Source organism: Cornus florida, unplaced genomic scaffold (assembly GCF_030987335.1).
Source record: "Cornus florida cultivar Cherokee Brave unplaced genomic scaffold, ASM3098733v1 CherokeeBrave_3.0.0_Hap2_Chr11, whole genome shotgun sequence".
NCBI classification, from domain to species: domain Eukaryota; kingdom Viridiplantae; phylum Streptophyta; class Magnoliopsida; order Cornales; family Cornaceae; genus Cornus; species Cornus florida.
Genome location: NW_026775581.1, coordinates 71,423,309 through 71,450,529, shown reverse-complemented (window position 1 = coordinate 71,450,529; position 27,221 = coordinate 71,423,309). Strand labels below are relative to the sequence as shown.

Genomic DNA, 27,221 nt, shown 5'->3' with positions numbered 1-27,221 from the left:
TGCAAGGCAACTTAAGATCCAAGATGTAGAAGATAGAAGTTCAATTGCCGTCCGGAATGGAGATGGAGATGGAGGTGCGAATAGAAAGATTTTTTTTCCTTGTTTTTTGTGCCAGCATTTTCTTTCTTGTGCTGCGAATAATTTTTAATATAGGAAATAGAGAAAAAATAGAAAAATTTATCATTATAGAATCCAAACTCTAAAATAACTCAATAATTTGAATTCAATTAATTTGGGAGACCATTTTTTATTAAATCTTCGAATAATTAAATTAAAAGTTACAATTTTTTTACTATGAATGAGTAATCTATTTCTCGTAAATAAGGACACTAATTTACATTGTTCACTTTAAGTTTTTTAAAATTATATTTTGATTTGATATTTTCTGATCATGGTTAAATTTTAAAAATACTCAACAAATATATTTTATATCTAAAAAAAATTTTAAAACTTCTCTGCCTAAATTTTTTTATATTTTCATTTTTATGTATAGAATTTTAGAATTCTAAAACTGCCCCACACCACACTTATCTTTAGCCTCCAATTGATTCTCTCTTTCTCTAATCACTAGACACTCCATATCTTCTTCTTCTTCTTCTTTTTAAAAAAAAAAAAAAAAATTTAATTATAATAAATAAATAAAGCAATTGTATAAAAGAAAGAAAATGTAAATATTGGGCCTCTATCAGGTCCAAACTTGGCCCATGTGAAATAGGCATTACAAAGCGTGAAATCATAAAAGGATCCTTAGTAGGTCCAACCAAACGAGAGCAAATAAGGCCCAAACTTGAAACCCCAAAAAAGGCCCATAGCAAAGCAGGTACCCTTTTATTTTTTATTTTTTATTTTTTTTAAATAAAATATTTAAGGTGAGAAAAAGGCTCTAAATAAAGCATATTTGTGTACTTACGCGTTAAAGAGTTAGCTAAGTGCACAAGAATTTCGCCACGATACATCATACATGCAAATCATGAATTTACATCTCCTAAAAAAATTTTGTAAAAATTCATATTATAAAATGTGCAATTTCTTACTCATTTGATTTAAACTAATTACCTATTAATCTTTTATTTGGAGAATCTAAGTAAAAATAGTTAAAGTTCTCAATACAAAAAAATTTCATTCATTAATAATGGAAATGAAACGAAGAAAAAAAAAATGTCTACAAATTTCATTCTTTGTTTGTTTAAGTTGTTTCAAACCTAACCATGCATTTGAATGGAGTGCTTGGTGCTTCGCAATCTGACCTAAAAATTTAAGTTATTAGGTAGAGTTAATACTCAACCCATATATACCTATTCACTTTCCCATTCGAATCCAATGTTATTCCAAATATATATGTCACGGTTACTTTTTTTTTTTTCTTAATTGTTACTCACACACATTTATCTCTTATGAGACTTGAGCCCCTGACCTTCTTTTCGGAGGTAAGAGGCTGATACCGCTAAGCCACTGGCCCATTGGTTGGTTACTTTACTTTGACATGGTATAAAGATTTAAATTTGATATTTTTAGATAATATTTCAAACCTAATACTAAGTAGCAGTAAAAAATTTGTAACCATTTTTTTTTATGATATTATTTTTAGTGGATACGACCCCGTATAGCTGCTTTTGTTAAAACTTGAGCAGTCTCTTGAAAATTCACTTGCATGGAACAGATATCTCATGATGAATTCTCCAAAAAAAATTGTTTTTCAGAATGATATCGAATTATTAAGATTTCAGGTAAGTGTTTATATAATCTTCTTCGATATGAGGTTTGAGCCTCAGTAAGGTAACATATTTTATTGGAATATAGAATACCACTTATCTCACCGACTTTCTTTAACTTTTTAAGCCCATAATTTTCATGATGACGATGATAACGGACCAAATGCAGGGCCAAACACATTATGTGGGTATATCCCACAATCTCCACCATCTACATATAGGTATTCTCCATACTAACTCGTATGGGGGCAGTATTGGAAAGGGAGAATGTGTTTAGAAGCACACCCGAAGTGTGAATTAGAATTGGAATTAGAAAAAAAAATTGGTTCAATTTTGTGAATTACACAAATTCTAATTTCAAAACTCCAATTTCATACAACTGAATACAATCAAAGTATTTTTTACATCAAGTTAGCTTTGCGAGTTTTACTTCTGTATCTATTACAAAAGTTTAGCTGAATCCCTTGATTCCGAATCTACCAATTCTGTTATGTAAAAGAAATTGAGTCGGAAAAGAAATAAGAACAAAAAAAAAAACCAACAGAATCCATTTCAGAAACAAGGAAACGGTTTTGTTACTTTCTTCCAGCAAAAATATACAACCATTAGGGCTTAACTAAATCATAATTAAGTGTTCCTTATAAATAAATAAATAAATGGTGAGATAGCAATTAATGCCAACCCAAGGCAGACAAGTAAGGTAAATAAGCAATATTGATGACGGTGAAAAAGCCATTGTTGATGGGAAATAAGGGACTGTTTGGTTCAGTTTTTTTTTTTTTTTGAAACAGTACACAAACTATTTTTGGATAACTATAAAAGACAAAGACAGTTATTTAAAAATTAACCTTTTTTAATTGAGTTCTTAAAAAATTAGCAACCAAACAAATTTCTGGACAAAAATACTGCTCTCGAAAAACTGAACCAAACAAGTCCCAAGTTTTTCTCCCAGGTAAGATTCAACTATGACTAAATAATTCTCTCTTTTATTTTGTTTCACAGGTTAGTTTCTTTGCCTCTCCGGGCAACCTTGTTGGTAGGTAGGCCTGTTACCTAGGTAAATTAAGCATAAATCACACAACCTAAGCTATTAGGTTTTCTCCTAACATTCATATCCAACCAAATTATCAGATTCTAGTAAAAAGTATGCTATTTAACTAATCAACCAACTCTTGAAAATTTAGTATGAAAAATTCTTCGAAAACAAATGAAAATCGTTACTGGATGAAGCAATATCTACCATTTCACACACGAATTACTGCTACATAAATACTAAAATACCCTAATGACAAGGCGTACGTCACAAGTTCTTGGTACAAGTTGGAATTTGTCCACACTGCTAAATAGGGAGCCAAGAACAAGTGCTTTCTAATATTTATGAACCTCTAAACAAACATTCTTCTTCAGTTGTGCCCTGTTAAGAGTATGAGATGGCTGCTTTATCTACAAAAGGATCCACTCGGACTTTTGCTCGAGGCCGGTCATATGAGAGGTGCGAAGAGCGGATCCTAGTTCATGTGAGAGGTAGGATCACCAGAACCGCGGGAACTAGCACTAGAGCAGAATGGCTGCTACTGCGATCAGCACTGATATTGTAAGTATCAAAGCCTGCAAGAACGATAATCATACTTGAGATCAGTATTTAGAAGTGAGGATGAAGGGAGGACATAATCCATTTTTCTTTCCTAAGAAATATTTAAACCTGAGAACAACCCAACCTCACCCCATCAAGGGTGGGGCAAGATATTATTTGCTATTTACCATTGCAATTCATGCAACCACCTATTACACTACGTCCTTATTTGACTCCTGTCTGGACTGCAAGTGTTTCTAATGAAAAAACAGAGTTGTCTATACAATATGCAGTGCAAAGTAATTGTAAGAAATGCAGTAAATAAATAAATGCCCTGGATTTAAGGATGTAAACTACTGACATGCAATGTAAGAGGAGAGGAACTAGTGCCAGCTATTGAATTTTCAGGAGGTTATCTTGTCCAGCTTTCAATTTCAACTCTTTCCAAAGAAATTTTAAATCGCATAACAAAAAAGTAAAAAAGAAAAGATAAATGGAGGAAGAATTAGAGAAGTAAGTGTTATGTATTTGTAGTAGAGCTCTAAACATAGAAAACCTTGCAAAGATAGATTCACAGATTAGCAAAGTTTACAAGACATTTTTTTCTTGAGTATGCATGTGCGGAAGAGATAAGTTATAAATGTCCAAATGCTATATATTTGAGGTTTTCTGTAAAGTTCTGTCAGGGAATCAACCCCCCCTCCCAAAAAAAAAAAAAGAAAGAAAAAGAAAAAGAAAAAAACCTAACTTCACGTCATATGGAGCACTTACAGCTATTGCATTAGCAGCGAGTCCAGCTCGTTCCCTAGGATCCTTGTGGTAGTAGTTCCCAAAGTAAAGAATTGTTGCATAGTACCACATCAGTGGGAATACAAATCCAAGCAAAAGACTGCAAATAAAGGTCTGCCCATGAGAGAGAGAGAGAGAGAGAATTAGAAGAAGCACAGGTGCAGAAAAACTCACGAAAACCATCCTATTCCACAACCAAAGCAAGGCAGCGGTTGGTCAAACATTCCCAATTGGTTATCCTCCACATCTCTAATGAGGGTGTAATTGCCATTCTCACCCTCCTTGACATCTGTTGAGAGCCCTGTGATTAACAAAACATCTTGAAACACTTGGACAGATGGCTCATGGTTCTTTGATTGCAAATAGGAGTACTTATTTTAGATACATTTTCAATAGCATAAACACAAGTTATATGAATACCAAACCATATCCACGTCAGCCATTTGCAGCACAAAATTGTGGGCCCTAACAGATGTAGTAGAATGGGTATGACATTAATTCTCATGGTTTTTATTCTATGATTTCTGGCGCATTCATTTAGGAAAAAAAAAAAAAAAAAGATTTCTGGTCCATTTTGTGTCACTCTATAATTGTTAATTATTCCCAAACCAAAATAACCTAACTGATATTGCACATATTTTGTATCATTGAATTCCAAATTCAACCACGGCGAAGAAAAATTTTCAATTGCACAGAGCAACAGGAAACTTCATTTTAAGACTGAAGAGTGTGAACAAAACCATGGACCGACGATACAAAAAGCTGGAAGAGCATATCAAGTAAAATAAAATAAAAGCATGATAAGATGTCAGCTGAGCTTAATGTCACGATCCGATTCCTAACGACGCCATGAGCATAGAAAACACGCATGTTGGTTGGCTAAGAACATTCATTGACTGGGAATGGTTCCAGGGAAGGGGCGTGCAGGACCACAGGATGGTACCTCTTCAGAGTTCAAGCAGGTCGACTCGGTTCAGTTCGAGGTGCTTGTCGCTGGTCGTGGACTTGACTATGAAGAAGGGAGTTGGCCATCCCTGCACAAACTGGTCGGGAGCTGGAGCCGTTCCCCTGACGAGGCCATGGCAGGCCGAAACCAGTCAGCATGTATCCTTGGGAGGGCAGGTCGTGGTGGCTGACCAGGGCGCTTGCGCGAGCTGAAGCAACGCTTTGGTGCCGCACGGGCCGTGCCGCTGCGCCAAATCTCTAGACCCGTGACAAATGGTATCAGAGCAGAACTTGGGGAAAAGCACAGAGGTGTGCCCCCTTGTCGATCCGGGGGTCTTGAGAATGAAGACGGTGCACTAAAGCGTCGGTGGGCAATCAATGCTGTTGGAGGAGAGCCTCCATCTCCCCATGAAGACGCGTCCTTTAGGCCGGAGGGCCGCGCGCACCAAAGTTTTTGCAAGTTCAAGAGGCGTGCAAACCGTTGTGAAAGGCGGGTATCAAGTTAGCCGGAGGGCGCTTGTTTGCTCGGGGTGTCGCGGAGGCGGCATAACGTGGGGTTGCGTTCCGAAGAAGTGGGCGTCCCTTTAGCCCGAAACCCTATCATTGGGCGAGTGCAGCCAGGGGTTGTACAAGGAAGCGATGGTGGGCAGGCGAGCATACCACTTGGAGGAGAGAGACTTTGGAATGTTGGACGCAGCGGAGTCAGCGCCGCACTGCGACGAGGGCGTCGCAGGATTTGGGTGGGGGAGAATGTCACGATCCGATTCCTAACGACGCCATGAGTATAGAAGATACGCATGCTGGTTGGCTAAGAACATTCATTGACTGGGAATGGTTCCAGGGAAGGGGCGTGCAGGACCACAGGATGGTACCTCTTCAGAGTTCAGGCAGGTCGACTCAGTTCAGTTCGAGGTGCTTGTCGCTGGTCGTGGACTTGACTATGAAGAAGGGAGTTGGCCATCCCTGCACAAACTGGTCGGGAGCTGGAGCCGTTCCCCTGACGAGGCCATGGTAGGCCGAAACCAGTCAGCATGTATCCTTGGGAGGGTAGGTCGTGGTGGCTGACCAGGGCGCTTGCGCGAGCTGAAGCAACGCCTTGGTGCCGCACGGGCCGTGCCGCTGCGCCAAATCTCTAGGCCCGTGACATTAAGCTTGCTTAGCAGCCAAAGCCCACCATAGGTTGACAGAGAAAGATCACCAAACCAAAATTTTGTTCCATCCCAAGAATTCAAAAAAGATCTGTGCTAAACAAGTAAAGAAACTTGTATGAAATATATTCAGGCAGTAGTCAACTCAGTGGAAAGATTGAATTTGTGAACTTCATGAAGAACTAAGTATTGCATTGATCACAGTATAATTAAAAGATCTAAAAATTCCTTGTTTTGAAAATGAACTAAGGTTATCAATCAACTTCGAACAGCATCAACATTCGAACAATTTTTTAAAAAAAAAGACGTATGCATCTGATACTAGGCAGAAGAATGCAACGTATTTAGCTCAAGCTGATAAGGAAGAACAGAGAATTAAAGTCAATTATGCAGTGCTTATATCGGAATGATGTCACTCTAGGTAGTTGGGTCATCAGGTGCAGCTAAATGTCTTATAACCACTTAACAGGTGTTCTATATGGGCTGGGATAGCAATATGACTATACTCAGAAGCTGCTAAAAAATAATATCAATATTTCATCATAACAAAAGAGTAAATGGTTGCTAAGTTGCTAACATATGAAGAAGCATAGAAAAATCAAGAATGAGGATCGTGCATGGAGCTTGCACCCTGACCATAGGAATTAGAAAATGCCAAATTGAGTCGATATCGGATGTAATTGATGAGCTAGAGCACAACAAAGACAAATCTGCTTTTTCACTATAAAGCCACAGTGGAAAAAATAAATGGGGCATAAAGCAGTAAGATTCATACTCATCCCTACCCTGACATAAAAGGACAGGAATTCAAAGGGGTGAGTCAGCAGGCTGCCGCATGTGCACGCCTGTCAACCAGTGTTAGCAAAATTTGTTCAATAAAGATTTATAACTTATTCTTAGGAGCTATTACTTGATGCAACGGTAAAAGAAATGACTCTTAAGCATGAGAACACAGGTAAGAGTTTCACATAAACCACTTCTTGCAAATAATGCTAGAGGTCAGGCATGTACCTTTTATCCAATATACCCTTCCCAGCACCCCTCATTGGTCAGACCAACACAGGATAATGGTCATTTCTTTTTACAATTTGTTACTCTCTCAGCTATGGTGGCTAAACATATTGCTTTTCTTCCACACATTAATGCTACTTATTCTCCGTGTAAATAATAAATTCAAAACAAAGTAAGTCTGTAGTGTGCTACCTGGTTTGACTAAACCTATTTATGTCAAACATAAACCCCAATTTTCTGTTCTCTCGTTAAAAGAGGTATTAGATCTTTCAATGGAATCATGATCATTCAATTTGTATTTTGAAGTGGCAAACCTAGATCTCAAATTGGATTCTGTTTGAAATGAAAATAACTTTCCAAAAGAGGGTGAGTCTTCACCAAAAGGTGATACTAAGAAAATGTGGAGAGGCCATTTTCTATAAACTTACAACTTAATCAAATGATGCAGAAGAGAAAATGGCCTTGTTTGAAACGTCATATGGAGCACCATAAAATAAATTCATCTCCATGGGATGTCCAGAAACTCCTAACACGTCAGTTATTACAAAAAAGAGAGCAAAACTTAAGAGTTAGACCACTGGAAACAGGAAATTTAAACACACGCACACGAAACCAACTCAAATTTATCATTGAAGTTTCATAGGATCATAAACCCGAGGCTTTTACCATTCGAAATCCATTTTAACCAAGCACTTCAGAACAGTTCATTCACATCATCAGATATCCTATACAAAGTGAGAATGATGTGCCCATCACTACACAATGCCCTGATTCAACATCTCTACAGACATGAATTCTCCAAGTGTAAACTTAGACAAATAAATTTCTTCAGGATGTAGAATTAGAAAAGAATCAGAATTAGAATTAGAACGGAACGGAAAAATGAGAATGATGTGCCCATCACTACACGCACCTCCTTGTTGCAAAGAATTAGAATTATAATAGAATGGAAAAATGAAGAACAATATATATCTAGAAAAGTTGAGTACTTCGATCCATGTGTACAAGAAATATATGAAATTTGATGTCCTCAGCTCCTCAGTCTTCCATTATACCACCTGTTACATGATATATGCACTAATTTAAGCATCTTGTGTCAATGGTATGAAGTCTCCAAGTCAAGAAAACAGAGAAATTATAAATCAAAGTTCATTTTGAGAACCAAATCCAAATTGGAATATTAGTCTTGTACAAAGAGGGAAATTTTGAAGATAGAGGTGCTCAATTGAAAAACAAAAGAAAATATAGAGACAACCATTTGCTCAATAGAAAAGAAAGCCAAAATTATCACTTACCACAAAGAACGGGACATAGCATTTCATAGGTAAACACTGATTAGGTGACATAAATGTCATTTAGTTGCATTTATAATGTCGTCTCACCCACCTCATCTCACCCATATACATCTCCTTCCAAACAATCAATCTGCTCAAAAACAGGACCTCTCTTGGATAAGGCACTGCAGAGAAAATGATCAAGCAGAGATGTAAGGTGATAGATCTGTCCAAATCAAATTTAACTTTAATCCAAAGAGAATAATACACACAATCAAGAAAAAGCTATCCCATTTGAGGAGTGAAGACCTTGATTGATACAAAATACTGGATATGCATTACCAGAGGGAATTAGGAGACCAAAAAATTCGATTTGATGAAAATGTCGTGATGGAGGTGAGCATTAATTTTATAATAGTTTATAATTTCATCTGCTGGACAAACATGATTCAATATAAACTTTCAGGGGACTGAAATCAGTTTTCTTTTTCTCTTTCTCCCAGTTAAACAGTTTCCCTTACAATTGATTCCTAGTTTGGAGATCTTCCATCTAAATGCCATTGTAAACATAAAAAATTATAATCTTAGGATCACTAGGACCATGAAAGAGGAAGGTAACCAGCATGAAAAGTTTTGCCAAGCTATTGATATTTATCACGTTTATCTGCTTGCATAGTATTATTTGGTCTATAGACCAGAACTGATAACATTCAAGATTATGCAGGATTATACACGAAAGATCATTTTTTGGTTCTTTCTTTAGCACTGCATTGTGCAAGTATTTATTAGATTGGTCATTTTAAACTAAATCATGTTAGTGGCTATGACAAATAATAAAATGATAAGATATAGTCTCCACTATTTTAATATAGAGAATGATAACCTGCACCCGGTAAGCTTTACTTTTTCTCTTCTTTTTTTATTTTTCTTTGTGTGCGTGTGTGTGAGTGGAAAAAGACAAAAAAAAAAAAAAAAAAAAAAAAAAAAAAAAAAAAAAAAAGAGAGAGAAAAAAGTAAAGCTTACCAGGATTGGATTAATTTCTATTCATACAATGGAATTTTTCTCTCCCACACCAAACTGTTAATTAATTTTTATTCATACAATGGAATTTGGATTTGGCATGGTACAGAAATCAACATAAATTATATTTAAATCAGCAGCTGACCGATCTTATGAAGCATCAACCACTTTCAGGTTCAGCTTTTCCTCAACGGGGTCCTATAGAGGGACTACACAGATTAAACAATAGAAGCTTATCACACTATGCAGGGAACATAAGTTTATCTTCAAGTGACCAACAAAACCATCTTTAAGTGGACAGATTTAAAATAGACAGCAAGATGAACCACCTTTGACTATTGACAATGATAACAATAATTACTCCAATTAATCCAACTCTTGCCCCCAGTCACAAGTAACGTACTAAACCAAAGTGCCCTAAGGGCCTAAACTAATATTTTCACAATAAAAAAATAATCACTTGTTACATTTATACCAAAACCCATGCTTCATCGGAGTGGTTAAGGTTTTTTTTTTTTTTTTTGAAAAAAAATGCCCCTATATTGGAGAAATTGGCAACCAGATGATGCTAAATTGATAATGAAGACGCAAAACCTTCCTTTGGGTTGACTATGGACACTCCTTATCTTATGAACAAAAGCTATTACATTTCATCCTTAATGCTTCTGGTGGAGCTGGCAGTAGGAGTTATACCCAGATTATACTGCCCCACTTCTTAAAATTCACTAAACGTTCCGATACACGAAAAAGGGCAAATATGGGGAAGGCCCATTTAACGAGATATTCCCGAAGATGAGTCTCTGTAATCCAGTTAGGCTCTTTGGAATTTCCCCAGCAAAAGAGTTGTTTGATAAACAACCTTGATAAGTAGCATCAAGTAGTTCATATGCCAGCTCTTCTACTTAGGGAAGATGTTCGAGACATTAAAGAGATGACTTACAGAACTCGCCATTCTCAGAAGGCTTTTTTTTTTTTTTTAGCTATCAGAAGCCTTTTATATAATGCAAAAAGTACATGTAATGAACATGAATGCAAAATGCATTCCTGTGCAAATTGAAGCTTCCTTAGAGTTGGGGACGGGGAAATAATTAAAAATTGCCCAAGGCAAAGCAACGGAAGGTATTACACTCACCTCAAAGAAGAGCTTTCTGATTTCATTTCATTTTATTCTTTCGTAATTTATCAATTCTAACATCGTGAACAAGAGTTCAACATTGAATTTTAAAGAAGTCTAGCATACCTATCAACCGTCAATCCAACCTAATGTTCTCGGATTTTAGACATAAGAATGAAATTCAACATCAAGAAACTCGAGCAAAATCAGAACAAATATACTCTAAAATTCACTCCATATTTGTTTATTTAATTAAAAAAAAAAAAAAAACTGTGTTTTTTAACATCATCTATTTAAGAATTAATCATTGAACTATATATTTTCATATACATATACATATATGTATATATACACACGCACATTCACAAACTTAGACCCTTGTATGGGTAAGCCGAAGTCAAAAGAAAGGAACTTTTACTATAAAAAAAACATCAAAAACGTAACCAGAATTTCTTGAAATTTAAATTTAGAAAAAATTGAAAAGTCTGGGAGTAATGAAAATTAAGCATTTAACATAAATGATTCAATAAAAATCATAAATATATATTATTCTTACCGCCGAGAGGGTGTGTATCAGTAATGGAGAGACCCAAAACGATGCGTAGAGAGAAGAAGAAGAAGAAGAAATAGCAGCTTTGATGTTGAACAGTGCTTTTTCTAACGCTCCTTGAAAACTTAAAATAGCACCTTGCTCTTCGTTTTGTTTGTCTCTTTCCCTACTTTTTGCTACTTGTCAATTGTGCGTTTCTCTTCAAAACTTAAAAAAAGTTTTTAAATATTTTTTATTCATTTCCACACAGAATTCATTTTCCCTAATGTTGTAATTGGTGGACTAAATTGGTAGTTTGAATTTAATTTATAATTAATTTTAATTTAAAGCACCAATTTAATACCCAAATATATATTAATATAATGTTCGTGGCTTTTCAGTCTCCAATCATTTATGTTGGTTTTTCTTTTCTTATTAGTGCATATCTAGGTTATATATTTATACATATATAGATATATATACACTTCATATCACTCAAGTATATTTTCTCTTATTTTGTCACTATATGGAGACATATATTTTCTCTTTTCTTTTGAGTAATAAATATCTCTTTTACGCTTTTAACATTTTTGCTACATAAATTATTGTTTTTTCTTTTTTAAAGCTAAATACTTGAACCATCTAGAATAGTTAATCTAATAAACGTTGTGGGTAACTTATTTATTTATTTATTTAATACTATAGTCTTTTTTATTTGTACAAATTTGATACATTAGGCATATTATACATTAAGGATATTTTTCGCACACGAAAGGTACAATACGCACTATAAACAAAATATAAGGTGTTTTCTGCACTTGATCCAATTACAAAATATAACAAACTGCTCAATAATTTTTTACTTGGACACCCAATTAGTAGAATACGGATAAAGTGTAAAAACATTATATATTATAAACTAAAGTACATCATATCATAACTTCTAAAGAGTATAAAATGGAAGAAGCGAAGGGGATGTTGGTTATAAATGGATTTTCCAACCCTTCTCTCAAATGTACTGAAGAAAGTACGTAACAGTTGTTACCATCCACCAAATGGCAAAACCAAGGACTACAACTTAAGGGATTTTCTCACCTCTCAAACAATTTAGTGATATTTCCTCATCTTTCAAAGTCACAAAACCCAATTTAGTGATATTTCCTCATCTTTCAAAGTCGCAAAAGCCAAGTGGTACACTTTAACAATACTTCCTTACCCTCACCTTCCAAAGTAAAAGATGGAAGCTTCAAGTCCAATAGCTACAAAAGTGGTGCAATTACAGCCTGTGAACTCTTGAACATAAAAGTTCTCCATCACTTTTTGTTGTCAATAAAATTTGACATGTTTAACATTAAAACATTCAATCCACAGCCTTGCTATTTTTATTTATTCATCTAGGTCCTAGAATACTTCTAATTAGACTTGACAATGGAAGAGAAGCAAAAAGATTGTTCTCCCAAGCAACACAATGCAAACCTTAAAACTGATGGAGAACAAAAGAGTTGAAAGCTTAGGGAACTAACTGGACTCAGGTACAAACACACACACACACACACACACACACAAATGCACTCAACGCCCCCATCAACAATCTGTATTTGACGATTCACAGAATTCAACTTGCAGAATATCAGTAATTCAAAGGCCAAAACAAATATTAACACATCAAACATCATAGTATGATGTTATGCAGCCAAAAATAAAATAATAATAAGGAAAACAAAAAGAAAAAAGAAAGAAAGTCCTACAACAGCTTTGATTTAGGTAAGCCATATATAACCTGCCATTGTGCAAACAGACAATAAGACATTCTGTTACAGTTTTTTTGACAACACACAGTACTACTGATTTACTAGTCTCATACACACATTAAGCCCATATGAAAAAGGAATGGACTAAGCTATGTAATGATGAGATGCAGTTTTATATTGTATATAACTGTAGATTAGAACCAAATTATGGGTGAAAGTGTCATTAGGATTTGCTTTTGAACTTCCTTTGAGCTTTCAAGTCCACCACAATCACGGATATGTTGTCCGTGCTTCCCTTTTGGAGAGCATGCACTGAGAGGTAGTCTGATGCAGCTTGTGCTGCAGGATCAACTCCTTCACCCCTTCCCACTAGGGGATTATCCCCATTCCTCCTGTGCCAAAGCAGAATCCGTCTTCTGGCCACTTCACATGCTTCCTCGTTCGTCATGACATCCCACAACCCGTCACTAGCTAAAATAAGCAACTCATCTTCTCTGGCTCGGGGGATAATTGTGACTTCTGGTTCAGGGATGATCCATGGTTTCAAATATCTATCACCTGCGATAAGAAAGGCAAGAGAGGGCACAAAGGCTAAGGTCAAGGTTGAATTGCTTCATCATATAACAAGTCTAGTATGGTTAGGAATGCATAATTGACTATAACCCTATAGACAGACAAGGGGTATCAGTGATATGTTTACATTTGTGTTTGATCAGACAAACAAGCCAAAAGGAACACATGAAATGCGAGCTACATATTAATGTACATGGTGCCTTTCTACCACGGTTCAGATTTTTCATCACCACATCATATTTTTCCTATAAATCTGGTCAATAAAAGTACAATTCCAGTCACTTTGAAAGGAAGATGCTTCATCAGATCACTTACTATAATGTTACGTTTGGGAGCACTGAATCGGCACCTTGGAATTGGAATTGGAACTGGAGGAAATTTACCGATTTGGTGCTCCCAAACATAGCTTAAGGGTATTTGAACTACCAGGAAAATAAACCAGTTCTTTGTAGGTTGCAGTCTGCATGGCCCATGGACACAAAAGAAAGTAGGGAAAACTACACTTTGTTTGAGTTAGGAGCTCTAAATGACAAAATTGTGTATTTTAAAAGTCCACTTTCATTTAAGTGGTAGATATTCAAAACAAAATTACTTTCACCACTTTATCAACGATTCTTGGCGCAAGTGTAATTACTATGCCTAATTCAGCCCAAGTGAAAATTGGATCCACAACTTTGTTATTTAGGACTCCTAACTCAAGTGTAGTTTTCCCAAAAAGGGTACTGTAATATGGTGAAGTGATGTAATAATAAGTAAAATAAAAATTACAAATTAGTGCTTTATATATGTGTGCTGTATGCAGCCCACATACAGAATATGCAGGCCTGTGTGTCGTTTGGGATATTGAAGGAAGTAAAAAATTTCGGTAACAGCAATATAATATTGTGTAAGCTGATGCCCTTTTTAAATTACAAAGCTCTTTAAACAGACAAAGAAGCCAGTTTAATCAGCCTATAGTTTGTGGGAAGACATACCCAGGCCCCACCCCACCCAATTAGATGACCCTGGTTTCTCAATCAAGTAACTTGCTAAAATGCCTCACATTAGCCTGTGTTCCTTTCTCCAAACATCCCACCGCTCCAAAAAAAAGAGAGAGAGAAACAAAAAAGTTATCTAAAATTTATACTGCAAAAGCACAACAGTCTGTTGACAAGTTCCTGACTGATTTGTCAAGTGTCAACCAGTGAAAAGGGTTCTAAGCTTTAAAGAAAAATTAATAGAATTATTAAATTCAATTTGAAATCACTAGAAAAATATTACATATTAAAATTATGACCCCATTTAATACTCTTTGCAGTAACTCGACAAAAGAACTAACAATTTTCTATTAATTTTGACCAGGACAACTATGATCTCAGAAGTGATGCTTCAAACTTTCCTAGGGGTACTGCGTCAAATAATTTGCACGCACGCACACCATAACCATGCAGTAGCTATAAGATTACAATTAATAAGTACACCTACCAATGGACCTTGACATTGCAAGAACACCAAAAACACGGTGTCCATTCCATTGTATGACCTTGCCTCCGGACGCTTCAATCCTTGCATATTCATCTTCTCGGTTTGGCTGACAAAAAAATCAAGATTTATTTTCTCACGAATAGCTTTAATACTGCTGACAAAAAGATAAAAGATTATAAAACACCTGCCTTACTTTATGATCTGTTGACAGCGCCATGGCTTCTTTGCCACGAAAAAGGACTGCTCTTGAATCACCGCAGTTCGCAACTACAATATGGGATGAACATATCAATGCAACCACAGCAGTAGATCCAACAGTTTCTGGGGCTATAGGTTCAAAATTATCATTTGAGGAATCAGCATTGCCTCCGGTGATGCCTCTGCTAACTTTTCCTCCAATCTCATCATCTACCTTCAAAAAGCAACGAGTGAAAGCTTTTTCCCACACCATCTGCTGAGTTTCCCTTAAACTCCCATCAATCAATTCATCTGTAATAATTTTCAACTCCTCCACCAAAGCCAAATGGATGCGCTCACGACAATAATGTGCAACCTAAATGAAAAAAGACCTCCAAATTATGAAACAAATTTAGGATGTGGAAACACATGTACAGTTTGAGAGTTATGACGGTGAAAAGGGAAGATCAAAATTAATGTCACTTGAGACAGTGAGGATAGAGATGGCAGTAGCGACAGAACTGAATTTATTGCCTTAGACAGCAATAAAGAGCAAAATAGGATTCATGTAGCCAACATAATGGTCGGGATAAAGCTTTGTTTTGAAGCATTGAGTTTCGTATGCCCTTCTTCTTTCTCTTTTTAAAGTTCATTTAACAATCCTCGTATTATTCAGAGTATTATTCAGAGTAGTAAACAATCCTCGTATTAATCATAGTGATACTCAAAAGCTAATTCAGAACTGTTGTTGAAAAAATATAGACATTTCTCGACAAAATTTCAGTATGAGTAGTGTGATTTCAAATAATGCAAACTGTCGAAAGAAGTACATGTTATCACATTGTAATCTTTGAGAATAGCAAAATTTTCAAAATAAGTTCAGTTATATACAATATTTGAGATAAATATATCACAAAAAGGGACCATTCATGAATAATTAACAAATTACAAAATTCAAAAGAGGAAAAATTAAATTTCAGATAATTATTTCGTATTGCTCTCAAAGAAGTAAATTATCAAATCGAATATATTGAATTATTTATTTCCCCGATAAGGAAGTTGAAGACATTGAATTTGAACTAAGGATACATGAAAAAGTAAGGAACCAATAATTACAAGAAAGAAAGAAAAAGTAAGGAACCGGACAAACCTGGGAACCTCCATGACCATCATATACTCCAAAAAAATGAGCAGTTAAGTGACTCAAACTTTGGCTCATTCCATCAATCACACGGTCTCCAATAAGCATTTTGATAGGAATTTTCAATAATCGAGGCACAGAGGCAATAGCATCTTCCATCTCAGATCTTTTACCACAGATGGACACAGAACCCCAAAGAGGCGCATAGTCCAGTTCAAAGACACTCCTACCGCCACCTTTGCCAATATTCTTCTCCCTAGACAACTGAAGAATCGGCATAGATGCCTTTAAGTTGAACCCATTAGAATCCTCTTCGCGTTGGCTTGACTGAACAGTCAGGATATCAACAGTAATAGGCTCATGCCCAATACTTGGTTCCTCCAAACTAATAACCTTGGCAACTATTTGACCCTTTCCAATTTCCTCAATTTCAACAGCTACTGGCAAGCTTATTTTGGGACTCACATCAAAATCTAACAAATCCTCACTATTAGTTCCACAAGGATCATCTCCAAGAGACAAAATTACATCTTCCACAGTTTCCTGGATCATGGGATCACTAGCAATCCAACTGCTTCCATTTTTGGGTATCATCTCTGACAAATCAGATTTTTCTCCACTCTCCCGTTCTCGGGCTCCCATGGTTTCCCTCTTAACGTCACTCTTCAGATCACTGCCATTTCCATCCCAGCCAGAAACAGACTCTGCAGGCAGCACCAATGCAGGACTTGATAACAAGGTTGCTGTTTCCGTCACCAGCTTGAGTCGTGTCACTTCCACAGGGCTTCCAATTCCAGAGCTATCGCAGACTGCATTACTTAAGCTAAGTGTAACTGCAGCCGCTGAAGGCATCTCTTCCATCAATCCCGCACTTCGAATAGTGATAACAAGTGGGTACCTCCTAACTCTCCAAAACTCACATTATTTAACAATTTTCAGCCCCTTCTTCGTCTCCTCCAGGCAATGAATCTAGTGACAAAACTTATAGGTTTCTGAATCTCCCCTCCATAGAAAAAGCTTCAATGACCCACCAATTGAACAACAACAGATCAAAAAGTACTTTTTCACACGAGGTTGGAAGAGCTAGAGATGTGCAGCCTCTATGTTAAAGAATACAAGAAACACAAAGTACATCTCCAAGATCAAATTAAAAGTGGGAATGAAACAAAGATAAAGCAAAATGAAAATGGGAAATTATTAGATCTGGTGCAGAACAATGGATCTAACATTCCATATAATAACATACCAAGCAATGAATAGATTTGAGTTGACCTAGAGACTAGATATTAGAAACAGTGACAACCAACCAGAATTCCTAAATTCTTACCCCCACCACCAACCCTTAAACAAACAAACCCATCAGAAAAATCAAAAAACAAACCCTTATCCATAACCTCAGGAGGTAAAGCAAAAGGGGATCATGTGAAATAACCTAGGAAAAAGGAACTACCCTCAAGAATCACAAGGAAATCCCAAAAAAGCTGCCTTTTTCTACCAAAAACTTGGGTTTCATACATCTGAGGCAACCCATATCAGCCCTTGAAATATGGGTCTTCTTTACTTTTCTATCTTCCAGAAAACACATCCAAAAATCAAACAATCTCTCACAACAAATTGTATAAAAAAGAGATACAATCACATGGGTCTGATACAATTTAGTCCTTGAACATCTTAAAACAATGAAAATTCACAAATAATTAGAGAGAAAAAATTGAAAGCTGCTTACCAATTGAGAAATCCAAGACCTGAAACTCCAACTAATGGTTAGTAATGCCTCTTCCCTAGATTTTTTTTCTTGCTGCTCGGGGAGGCCTAGAGAGAGAGAGAAGAGAGAGAGAGTACTGTGAAAATGCTTTTTATTGTGGGTTGCACCCCATTTCATGACACGTGTTGACTCAATTATCTAACTTCAATCAATGCTGTGTATAGAAAAAGTTAGAGATGGTGCTTACAGGACTACAAGTCCTCATGGAGTTTTTATGAGACAAACTTCAAGAAGGGACACGTGTTACTGCTAAAGCAATGGGAAGGTCACAGGACTCACACAAGTCACAAGATACCATAAAACAAAACAAATAAATATAAATAAAATTAAAATTAAAAAAGTCAGTTTAATCAGAAGTGAGATGAGAAAGCTTGATTCCCTGTGATTATCTCATCCTGATCCAAATACTTTGCTTGATCATCCACCGTTGATCCTTATAGATTGACCCAATTTTCCATATGGGTCTTGCATGATTGTTTGGATTCAAAGAAATGGTAAAATAATTGGGACTTGGGAGAGAGAATCATACTTGCGCCGTAAACGGATCGGATTTCAAACCAAGTTAGATTTGATACGATTTCAATCTGATAAAATTATTACTTGATCCAATCTGATTAGAGTAATCTGACTAATAATAATTCATGAATTTATACCGTATTTAATTTGTTATTAATCCATTAAGGGTGCGTTTGTGTGTTTTTTTTACTTAAAAAAGTTAATATTAAAAAATTAGGCAAATAATGATTATAATTTTTTTTTTTTTAAAGAAACATTTTGATGAATATGTAAGTATTATATATTAAAGCATTAGACAACATATGTTAACATATACATCATGTATTATATTTGTTGGTTGGCGATAATTTTAAACACTGAAGATTTTAAGTGATAATTAAAAAATAAATATTTTTTTACATTTCTAAAACTTTTCAATTTCAGCGATAAGTGATTTAATGTCAGTTAAAATTTTACCTAATACTCTTCCTGATAGTATTTTTAATGATATTCAAATTATATTATCAAACAAACTTAATTGAATAAATGTTTAATCCATTAAAAAATTAAGCGTTGAATTGAGTTATAAAATAAATCATCAACTCATATTTAAATTTTGCATATTGAATTCGAATCTAAATCCTATCCATTAACCAACCTAATTCATATATTATTTAACCTAATTCATAGAATATCTGATCCATTAGATATTGCTTCACTCTAATTTTAATATTCATTATTATTTAGAGAATTATTTATTTTCTTATCAAATTTGTTTTTGATGAAAGTAGTAAATATATTTTATGAGGACGTCAATAAATAAGTTTATTATATTCAATATACACTAGACATATTCAATAAGATATTTATATGATTTGTTAAGTTGGTAATAATTAAAATTGGGTTAAGTGTAAAAAAATCCCTTAATATATATAGGGTTTGTGAAGAACTAATCATTACTTTTTAAAAATGTGTATACTAGTTCATAAAATTCAAAAAATGTACATACACACTTTTTTGACAAAAAGTAAATAAAAAACCTATTTTACCATTTTGATTCTCATTTTGCCCCTCCCCTTTAGCAAAGCACAAACTACACGAGTATAGCTCGAAGTCACATTGGCAGCACCACAGGGCAGAACACAAAGCCATTGAAGAAGGAAATGAGGAAAGCTTAGTTCATGGTCATCGGGCTCAGTTCCTGCTGCACCCATCTTCTCGATCAGATATGAAGAGAGCGCCTTGGTGGATTTGCTCATCAGATAAGGGTTACAGCATTCAAGGATGGAATACACTGATTTTAAGTGGGAAAACAGTCCAGTCAAAGCAGAAATATCAAGATAGTGGGACTCATTGGACCACACCTAAAGAAGGTGGCATTGTGCTCCTTAGACCAGTACATGCTGTCCTTGTTGGTAATAGCATACGAGTTTGTTCTAAGTTCTAACCATCTTAACTTGCGCCTTCTAGAATGATCAAACTTGTAAGCCTGGGAGAAAGAATAGTAATTACCAGATACAAATAGTAACTATTTTATTTTAATTTTTTCTTTTATTATTATTTCAAATAAGCATAGTTAATTAGATTGAAATAATCCAATAAGCTTTGTTGCATTAGTGTACTCCATCTACAAAATTGAGTCTAAATTTTATTTCCGGAGGATTGGGGCCGTCTTGAAAAAAGGGATTTTTTTTCCTTCTAAAATATAATAAAAAACTAATAATAAAAAATATATATAATAATCTAATAAAATATAATAAAACTGATAATATAAATATATATATATATATAATATAATAAATTGATAATATAATTAAAAAATATTAATAGAACTGATAATATAATAAAAAAGAAAATAAAAACTGACAATATAATTAAACTAATAATATAATAAAAATATATAATAATCTGATAATATAATAAAAATATAATAATCTTGAGGGTATTATTGTCATTTTACATGGTCTGGATTTATAGTTATTAATTTATTCAACCGAAGTGAGGGTATTATCGTCATTTTAGGTCTACAGGGGCCTATTTGCATCAAATTGATAATATAAGGAAATTTTATACTGCATGTGGACCTTTTTACACTATATCCATAGTAGAGGGGGGTTTTTGCACTTAACCCAATTCTTAAATGCACATTTGATAAATTTATTGATTAACTAATCAACTGTGCGCATTTAAGAATTCAATAAATTCATTGATTAACTAATAGACTATGCATTTAAGCATCAAATTCATTGTAACCTAATGGTATTTTCTCACTTTGCAAAATATTAACTTGAGGGTTCAATTCTTTGTCTGCAAAAGAGTTTTTACAATAAATTTACAGATTTTATATTTTAAATTCCATTGAGTTGGTTATGATTTGTGCTTAATGTCACAAATATTAATTTGTCTTTTTCAAAATTTATCAGTCACATGTTATTTGATTGGATAAAAAAAATTTAAGTTCGCATCTCATAACATATTTAGATTTGTACTCTGTACTAAGAATGTGTTGGTTATATATCAAAATTGTATATATATTTTTTTCTAATCAAATTGGATCCACACAACCCTAATCCCAAATCTAATCAATTTCTATAGGTACTAAATATGGAAAATATAAAAAGAAATTAACGAATTGTTTTTTTTTTTTTACCTCTCTGTCCAAACATTATTTAGATATCATAGGTCTATTTTATCCAAAGTAAATACAGTAATCAATATATATATATATATACTGTATATATTTAATTTAAATCATAATTGGATGTGGGCTCAGGCTTGGGCTAAAATTGATACCCTGTAAGAGCTTGAGAGTTGAGATTTTTAGTTTGCTTTTTTAGTTTAGGATAGTATATATTTTTTTTGGCCACGACAGGAAGGAATTTTAAAAAATAATAATAATAATAGTTCGAAAGTATTTTCTACAATTTATCTTAAATTTAATTATGCCTATATCGGTTGGATTAAGTTTAGATTGAAATAAGAGATTTCCAACCCAAGAAAAATCAAAAATCAAAAACCAAAATCTCCTCTTGTACAAAATTAGGTCACATTTTGACTGATACGTTTAAATCTACTATGCAATAACTTTAAATTAACAACACAATTATATAAAGGTATTCTTAATTTAATATTAGTATTGCAAAGTTGTAACACATTCTAAATGTTGCACTGAGTGCTGTAATTTAATATGAGTATATTGTATGAGTGTTTTGTATTTCAAGATAAATACATTGTGTAAGTATTATAATCTAAGCCGCACAAGTATTTCAAGATAAATACATTGGCTAAATTTTTCACTAAAATCTGTAAATTTTATCATTCTGCTGTTTTTCAGTCAGTGACTTATTTGGTCAGTAAATTTTAACACCGCCATTTAGACCCTGTGCTAAAATACCAGCACCAATACTACATTTGCTACCAGTAATGGCTCAAGTTACATTTTGACCTGATAATGCCGGTGAAATTGAAAAAGGCATCATTCATCAATGTATTATACAGTAGGAATTTTTTTCATTTAGAAATATGTAAATTACAGCATTGTCATATAGATGAATACAGCCTGATTCCGTAGGTTTTGAGGATTTCAGGTTCGAGCAAGGGAGGTGGTCTTACACGACATTGATGTTTCAAATGCAATTGATGATTTTATCGATCACAATTCGATCAGCACAATGATAACCGGTGCCTCAAACCGGAGTGCTCTAACGAGGTGCTCTCTCTCTCTCTCTCTGCATGCGTATACACACACACATTCACCTTGTGAAATGTGTTTTGAAAGAGGCAGGCCCAAGACATTGACTTATGAGCACAGTCACAGTGTTGTTCGGTACTGGTTCCACTACTTGGCAGATCTTCATTTTTTACTGTTTTTGTTCTACAAATTTTTGAACCTCCCAGGAGATTTAGTGAACTGTAATTCCTAACTTTTGGGATGAAACACCTTCAACTATTGTCAATCATTGCAAGTATACAACTAGAGGGATGTACATATGGAACATGCTAGATATGACAGAGCAGAATGCAACCAATGTGGAAAACATAGGCATTGGGTATAAATGAGATGACATAAACACAAAAGAGGGTATATGAACTGACCTCTTAGGATCCTTGGTTGTTCGGGATGATTCTTCTGGGATTGCAATTTTCGTGGACGGGTACATTTGTGGGCGGGTGCATGGCACTATCATGCTACCATACTAGCTAGCTACAAGTGCCCCCTCAATAGCCTGAGATGCCTAAACATCCTGTGGCATGCGATTGTACACCATGCCAGAATGCAACTATTCCGGTGCCTGTTCCTGAGACTGTGGCGGTGCTCTTCTTTTGTAAGTGTAAATTGCTTCTCACAACCAGCCCTGTGTTTCTTTAGTAAGTGGTATGCCAAATTATATAATTCAAGTTCTTCATATTCGCTATTTCCCTTATTACATAGAGAAGAGACTATGAATCCCCATGTACAGTTACTTGGTACCTTGGTTGATAAGTCATTACACCGCCTAGAGGCCACTATAGCTATTAAAAAGATGCTTAAGAAAGTTTGAGTACTCTGCATATATTCTCTCTTACAACAGATACTACTTTTGGTTGTCTCTAGTCTCTACGCAGGGCATTTAGAGGTACAGATGTGCCAACTAGTTTAAGCAAAGCTGCACCAGACTTTTGTGCAGTGTATGTTATAGCGAAAGGAAAAGCTCATAGCGTCCGACCGGCCAGTCGATCTATTCCACCTAGCAGTGCAGCTAATTCCAAGCAACAATCTCAGAAAGGATTTTCAGCAGATAATTCAGCCTCCGAAGATTTCAATCAGTGAGTCCTAAGAAATTACATAAACATACTCTCTTTAAGTGGATAATAGAGGTATCGAGAGAATGCTATTCATTTTTTTTTTTGCTAATATTTAAAAAAGAAAATGACAAAATGTATGGTCCTGTTATCAAATGAGAAGGGGGGGTTCAACCTGTTTAGGATTGCTCTAACTCTGAGTAGCTATAGCTATCACGTTTCCATTTCTATTATATGTTATATACATCCCTCCAATTCAATCAGACAAATAGCAGAATGGAATTCTTGACACTTCAATTTGAAATTTGTCGTATAATATTTGGGACTTCTATCACCCTTTGTCTCCTCAACAACAAGACAACTACACTTTCTTGGACCGGTTACTTCCAAAACCTTATGTGCTTTATTTTCGCTTTTTATTTTTTAGAGGCAAAATGTTTAGATTTAAGATCATGGAATGTGTTTGTACAATTTGGAAAAGGAGAAGTAACAAATGTACTGCCTGCATTGATGCTAACTTAAAACCAAAAATGTTTGTAAATCATTCAAATTTTATGCGAGATGTTCTAACCAAAGGCTTGCAGAATTGGAGATCCAAAAGCGAGAGAATGCAGAAATGAACGCTATTCACGAGACGGAAGAGAAGAATAAAGTGATGGATGCTTTGGCACGTAAGGGCATTCAGTATAGAAAATACACCATTCAAGAAATAGAAATTGCGACAGATTACTTCTGCAAATCATTGAAGGTTGGTGAAGGGGGATATGGACCTGTTTATAAAGCCTTTCTCGGTCATACAGCTGTTGCAATTAAGGTTCTGAAGCCGGACATGTCACAAGGACAAAAGCAATTTCAGCGAGAGGGATGATATGTTTTTGGTTGCTTTGTGCAATGACAGATGCATGAATTTATCCAGGTAAAAATAAAAATTGCTTTTTAAGGGTTCATTAGTTGTAGACAAGATCCTTCACTAGTCAGAATATACTTAGGAAAACTAAATGTAGAAATATCAGTGAAAGTCTTTGGAAAATATTCATGCATTGACTTTCTGCTAAAACATATTGAAAGGGTATATAACTTTATAACGGATCATCTCATCAATTATCCATGGTTCAGATTCGAAGTTGTGACATAGACAAAACAAGTTTTTCCATGGAAAACAGTTTATACATGATTATTTCATCAACTCTAGTTTATAATAGATAAAACGAGATTTTCCTGTATCATGAATTACACATGCTGTCAGATGTCCTAGTCTGATTGAGTCATGGTGGAGAAAAACAACACGAAAAAGACATAATAAAAATGAAGAGAAAAGTATGACACCTAATTTAACATGGTTCAAGCCACTCCCAACATTTTCCATATACACAAAGCTCCAAAGGACTACATTTTCATATTGATTTCTCTCTTACTTCTTTAGATTTTTTTTTTTGACGGTGAACCACCAAATTTATTGGGCGAACGCAATACATGCGCCAAACATGATGTTTCAGCATGTAATTGGTGTAGGATATCATGAAGTCAGTCGGTCTCTCCTATAAGTTGCAGCAAGGTGTTCAATCCCTTGGATCATTCCCTCGTCTAATTGGTGTAGGATATCATGAGAGTTTGAACCATGAAATGGAGTGAAAGAATGAAACTTAATTCAACATGGTTCAGGCTGTATGCTACATTCAAGAAACACAAGGCCCAAAGGGCTACATCTGCAATTCTGCATGCTTATTTAGTTATTTCAATCTTACTTTTGTTTGCAATGAACCACCCTATTTATAGGGTGAACATGTTTTACACATTATATTTGGACATCCAATGATGGAAGATATCATGGAATCAATCCTTGAATTACTCCAATCATCGTACACTAAGGCTAACCAGTCTCGCGAACCATTCCATCCCTAATATGTGGGAGTACCTATCCTTCTATCTACACAGTCGCATCATCTATGAACAATTTCTCGTGTTGTTATTGTCAACACTACAATTGCCTAGCAAAGTCACATAGTAATGCTGTCAATTACTTGGACTCTTAGCAGCTATTGCATTTGATAATTTTACAGTAATGCGATTAATATATAAAGAACATATTTTTCTCTTGTTTAATAGCACTTACCACAGAGAAAATAATAACTAATGATAGGGCAAGCATCAGTAGTTTCAATCATGATTAGAGAGATCAGTTAAATTTAAAAATTGAAAGAATGCCAGTCAACTCACGCATGTGCGTGTGTTCTGGAAATTGCAGAAGATAATTTACATACTTAATTTTATGGATGCAGATTTTTAACATTCTCTTAGACCGGAACTATGTGAGCAAGATCAGTGACGTAGGCTTAGCACGGTTGGTTCCACCCTCTGTCGCTGATAGTGTCACTCAATATCACATGATAGCAGCAGCTGGGACATTTTGTTACATAGATCCAGAGTATCAACAAACAGGGATGCTCAGTGTGCAATCAGACATATATTCATTGGGCATTATGTTGTTACAGATCATTACAGCAAAGCCTGCCATTGGTCTGACCCACCATGTTGAAAGGGCAATTGAGAAAGAAACACTCTCAGAGATGCTTGATCCAACAGTAACAGATTGGCCTTTTGAGGAGGTCTTATCATATGCTAAGTTATAGCAATTCAGTGTTTTGAGCTGAGGAGGAAAGAAAGGCCAGATCTCGGTTCAGTCATTGTGCCTGAACTGAAGCGACTAAGAGATTTCGGGCTAGATAATGGGGCCAGTAGCAAAGACGAGATTGCCTATGCAGTATCTACACGTAATCCAAGTTTTCAAGTAAGTTGAACTTTGAGTTTGGTTGGTTACCATTGAAATAACTGAAGTTGGGTTTCTTTTGTGATTAGGCAAGACACACCCCAAACACCCACTATTGCCCCAATGTGGGAGAAGTAAGAGCTACTACTAGAGTTAAAGCAGTCGTCGTAATTTTCTCTTTGAACTCTGTTGTTACTGATAACAGTGTAGGCTGTTTAGCCATGTCTCGGAGTCCATTCCTTCATCAGAAGAGCGGAAAAGCACGAAAACACTGAATTGTGTCATAGTTATAAGTGCCTCCACGTTGTTTCCTCTTTTTCTGTCTTCTTGGCAACAAACCTGATATTAGGAATACCTGAGAAGAAAAAGTTTGGGAAAGCATTGCCAGCATATATATATATATATATACACATACACTTAAATCCTCTATAATGATTGTGTTTATAGAACTAGTAGTATTGGTGGATAAAATGTCATTCTCTCTCATTTCCAAGTGGGAAATCTCGTATAAGAGTAGTCTCAATCACAATTTTTACCACTATTATTTTTCACTTCTTCAAGTTTGAAACAATCATGGAAAATGACTGCAGTTTAATGCCAATGAATAAACAGATGAATAGCATTTGCCTTTGTCCTCGGCTTCATAGGTTGCTACAATCATAATGCTTCTAGTTGTCTTGGGGCATAACTAGTCGAGAGAGATGCATTTATGAAGATGTGATACTAGTTCTCGTGGCTGTTCTAAAAATCGATTACTGAAACCAGTTTGAAAATTATCTAGTCTCAAAATTTCTCGACATACATTCGAAAATTTTCTAATAGTTTGTGATTGTGTTTAACCAGGATAGCTGGAGTAGTAATTCTAGTATGCACGCGGGGAGTCAATGGATATCACAATCAGAAGAAAGTGGCAGCAGTTCAAGTTCAAGACTGGAAAATGGCCTTTAAAGACTTATTTTTCGAAAAGGTAGTTTGGCTTGTAAATTTATCAACTTCCTGAAAAATCAAGGAAGTGCACTTGAAGGAACCATATCTTTTCAATTGGAACTTTAGAGATCTTGCAGGGCATTTTTTTTTTAAAATGACCCGAAAAACTTGTTTACATTTTTTTATCTAACTGAAATATACATTTTTGATGATTTTTTTGTTCGGATGAGTCATTGTGAATGTTAGATTGAGCATGTCTATTT

At 35.1% G+C, this 27,221-nt stretch overlaps 2 protein-coding genes across 5 annotated transcripts; both read right to left on the bottom strand.

Annotated features, from left to right (window-relative positions):
* Positions 1-2,864: 2,864 nt before the first annotated feature.
* Positions 2,865-11,291, bottom strand: LOC132283791 (large ribosomal subunit protein eL20z-like). 2 transcript variants are annotated; one of them, XM_059785815.1, is made up of 6 exons: positions 11,144-11,290; positions 8,474-8,637; positions 8,168-8,236; positions 4,249-4,375; positions 4,057-4,174; positions 2,865-3,320 (listed from the first exon to the last, which is right to left on the bottom strand). In XM_059785815.1, exons 3-6 carry the CDS (start codon positions 8,175-8,177, stop codon positions 3,267-3,269), a joined length of 309 nt encoding a protein of 102 aa, XP_059641798.1. In that variant the 5' UTR covers positions 8,178-8,236; positions 8,474-8,637; positions 11,144-11,290; the 3' UTR covers positions 2,865-3,266. The 2 variants fall into 2 exon arrangements, with proteins under 2 accessions (XP_059641798.1, XP_059641797.1); XM_059785814.1 differs by lacking the exon at positions 8,168-8,236 and having other exon boundaries at positions 11,144-11,291.
* Positions 11,292-12,846: 1,555 nt separating this feature from the next.
* On the bottom strand, positions 12,847-18,155 carry LOC132283790 (protein phosphatase 2C 16-like). 3 transcript variants are annotated; one of them, XM_059785812.1, is made up of 5 exons: positions 17,949-18,155; positions 16,232-17,322; positions 15,098-15,457; positions 14,905-15,010; positions 12,847-13,425 (listed from the first exon to the last, which is right to left on the bottom strand). In XM_059785812.1, the coding sequence occupies exons 2-5, from the start codon at positions 17,081-17,083 to the stop codon at positions 13,091-13,093; spliced, it is 1,653 nt and encodes a 550-aa protein (XP_059641795.1). In that variant the 5' UTR covers positions 17,084-17,322; positions 17,949-18,155; the 3' UTR covers positions 12,847-13,090. The 3 variants fall into 3 exon arrangements, with proteins under 3 accessions (XP_059641795.1, XP_059641796.1, XP_059641794.1); XM_059785813.1 differs by having other exon boundaries at positions 16,232-17,239; XM_059785811.1 differs by having other exon boundaries at positions 16,232-18,155.
* Between the last annotated feature and the right edge of the window lie 9,066 nt (positions 18,156-27,221).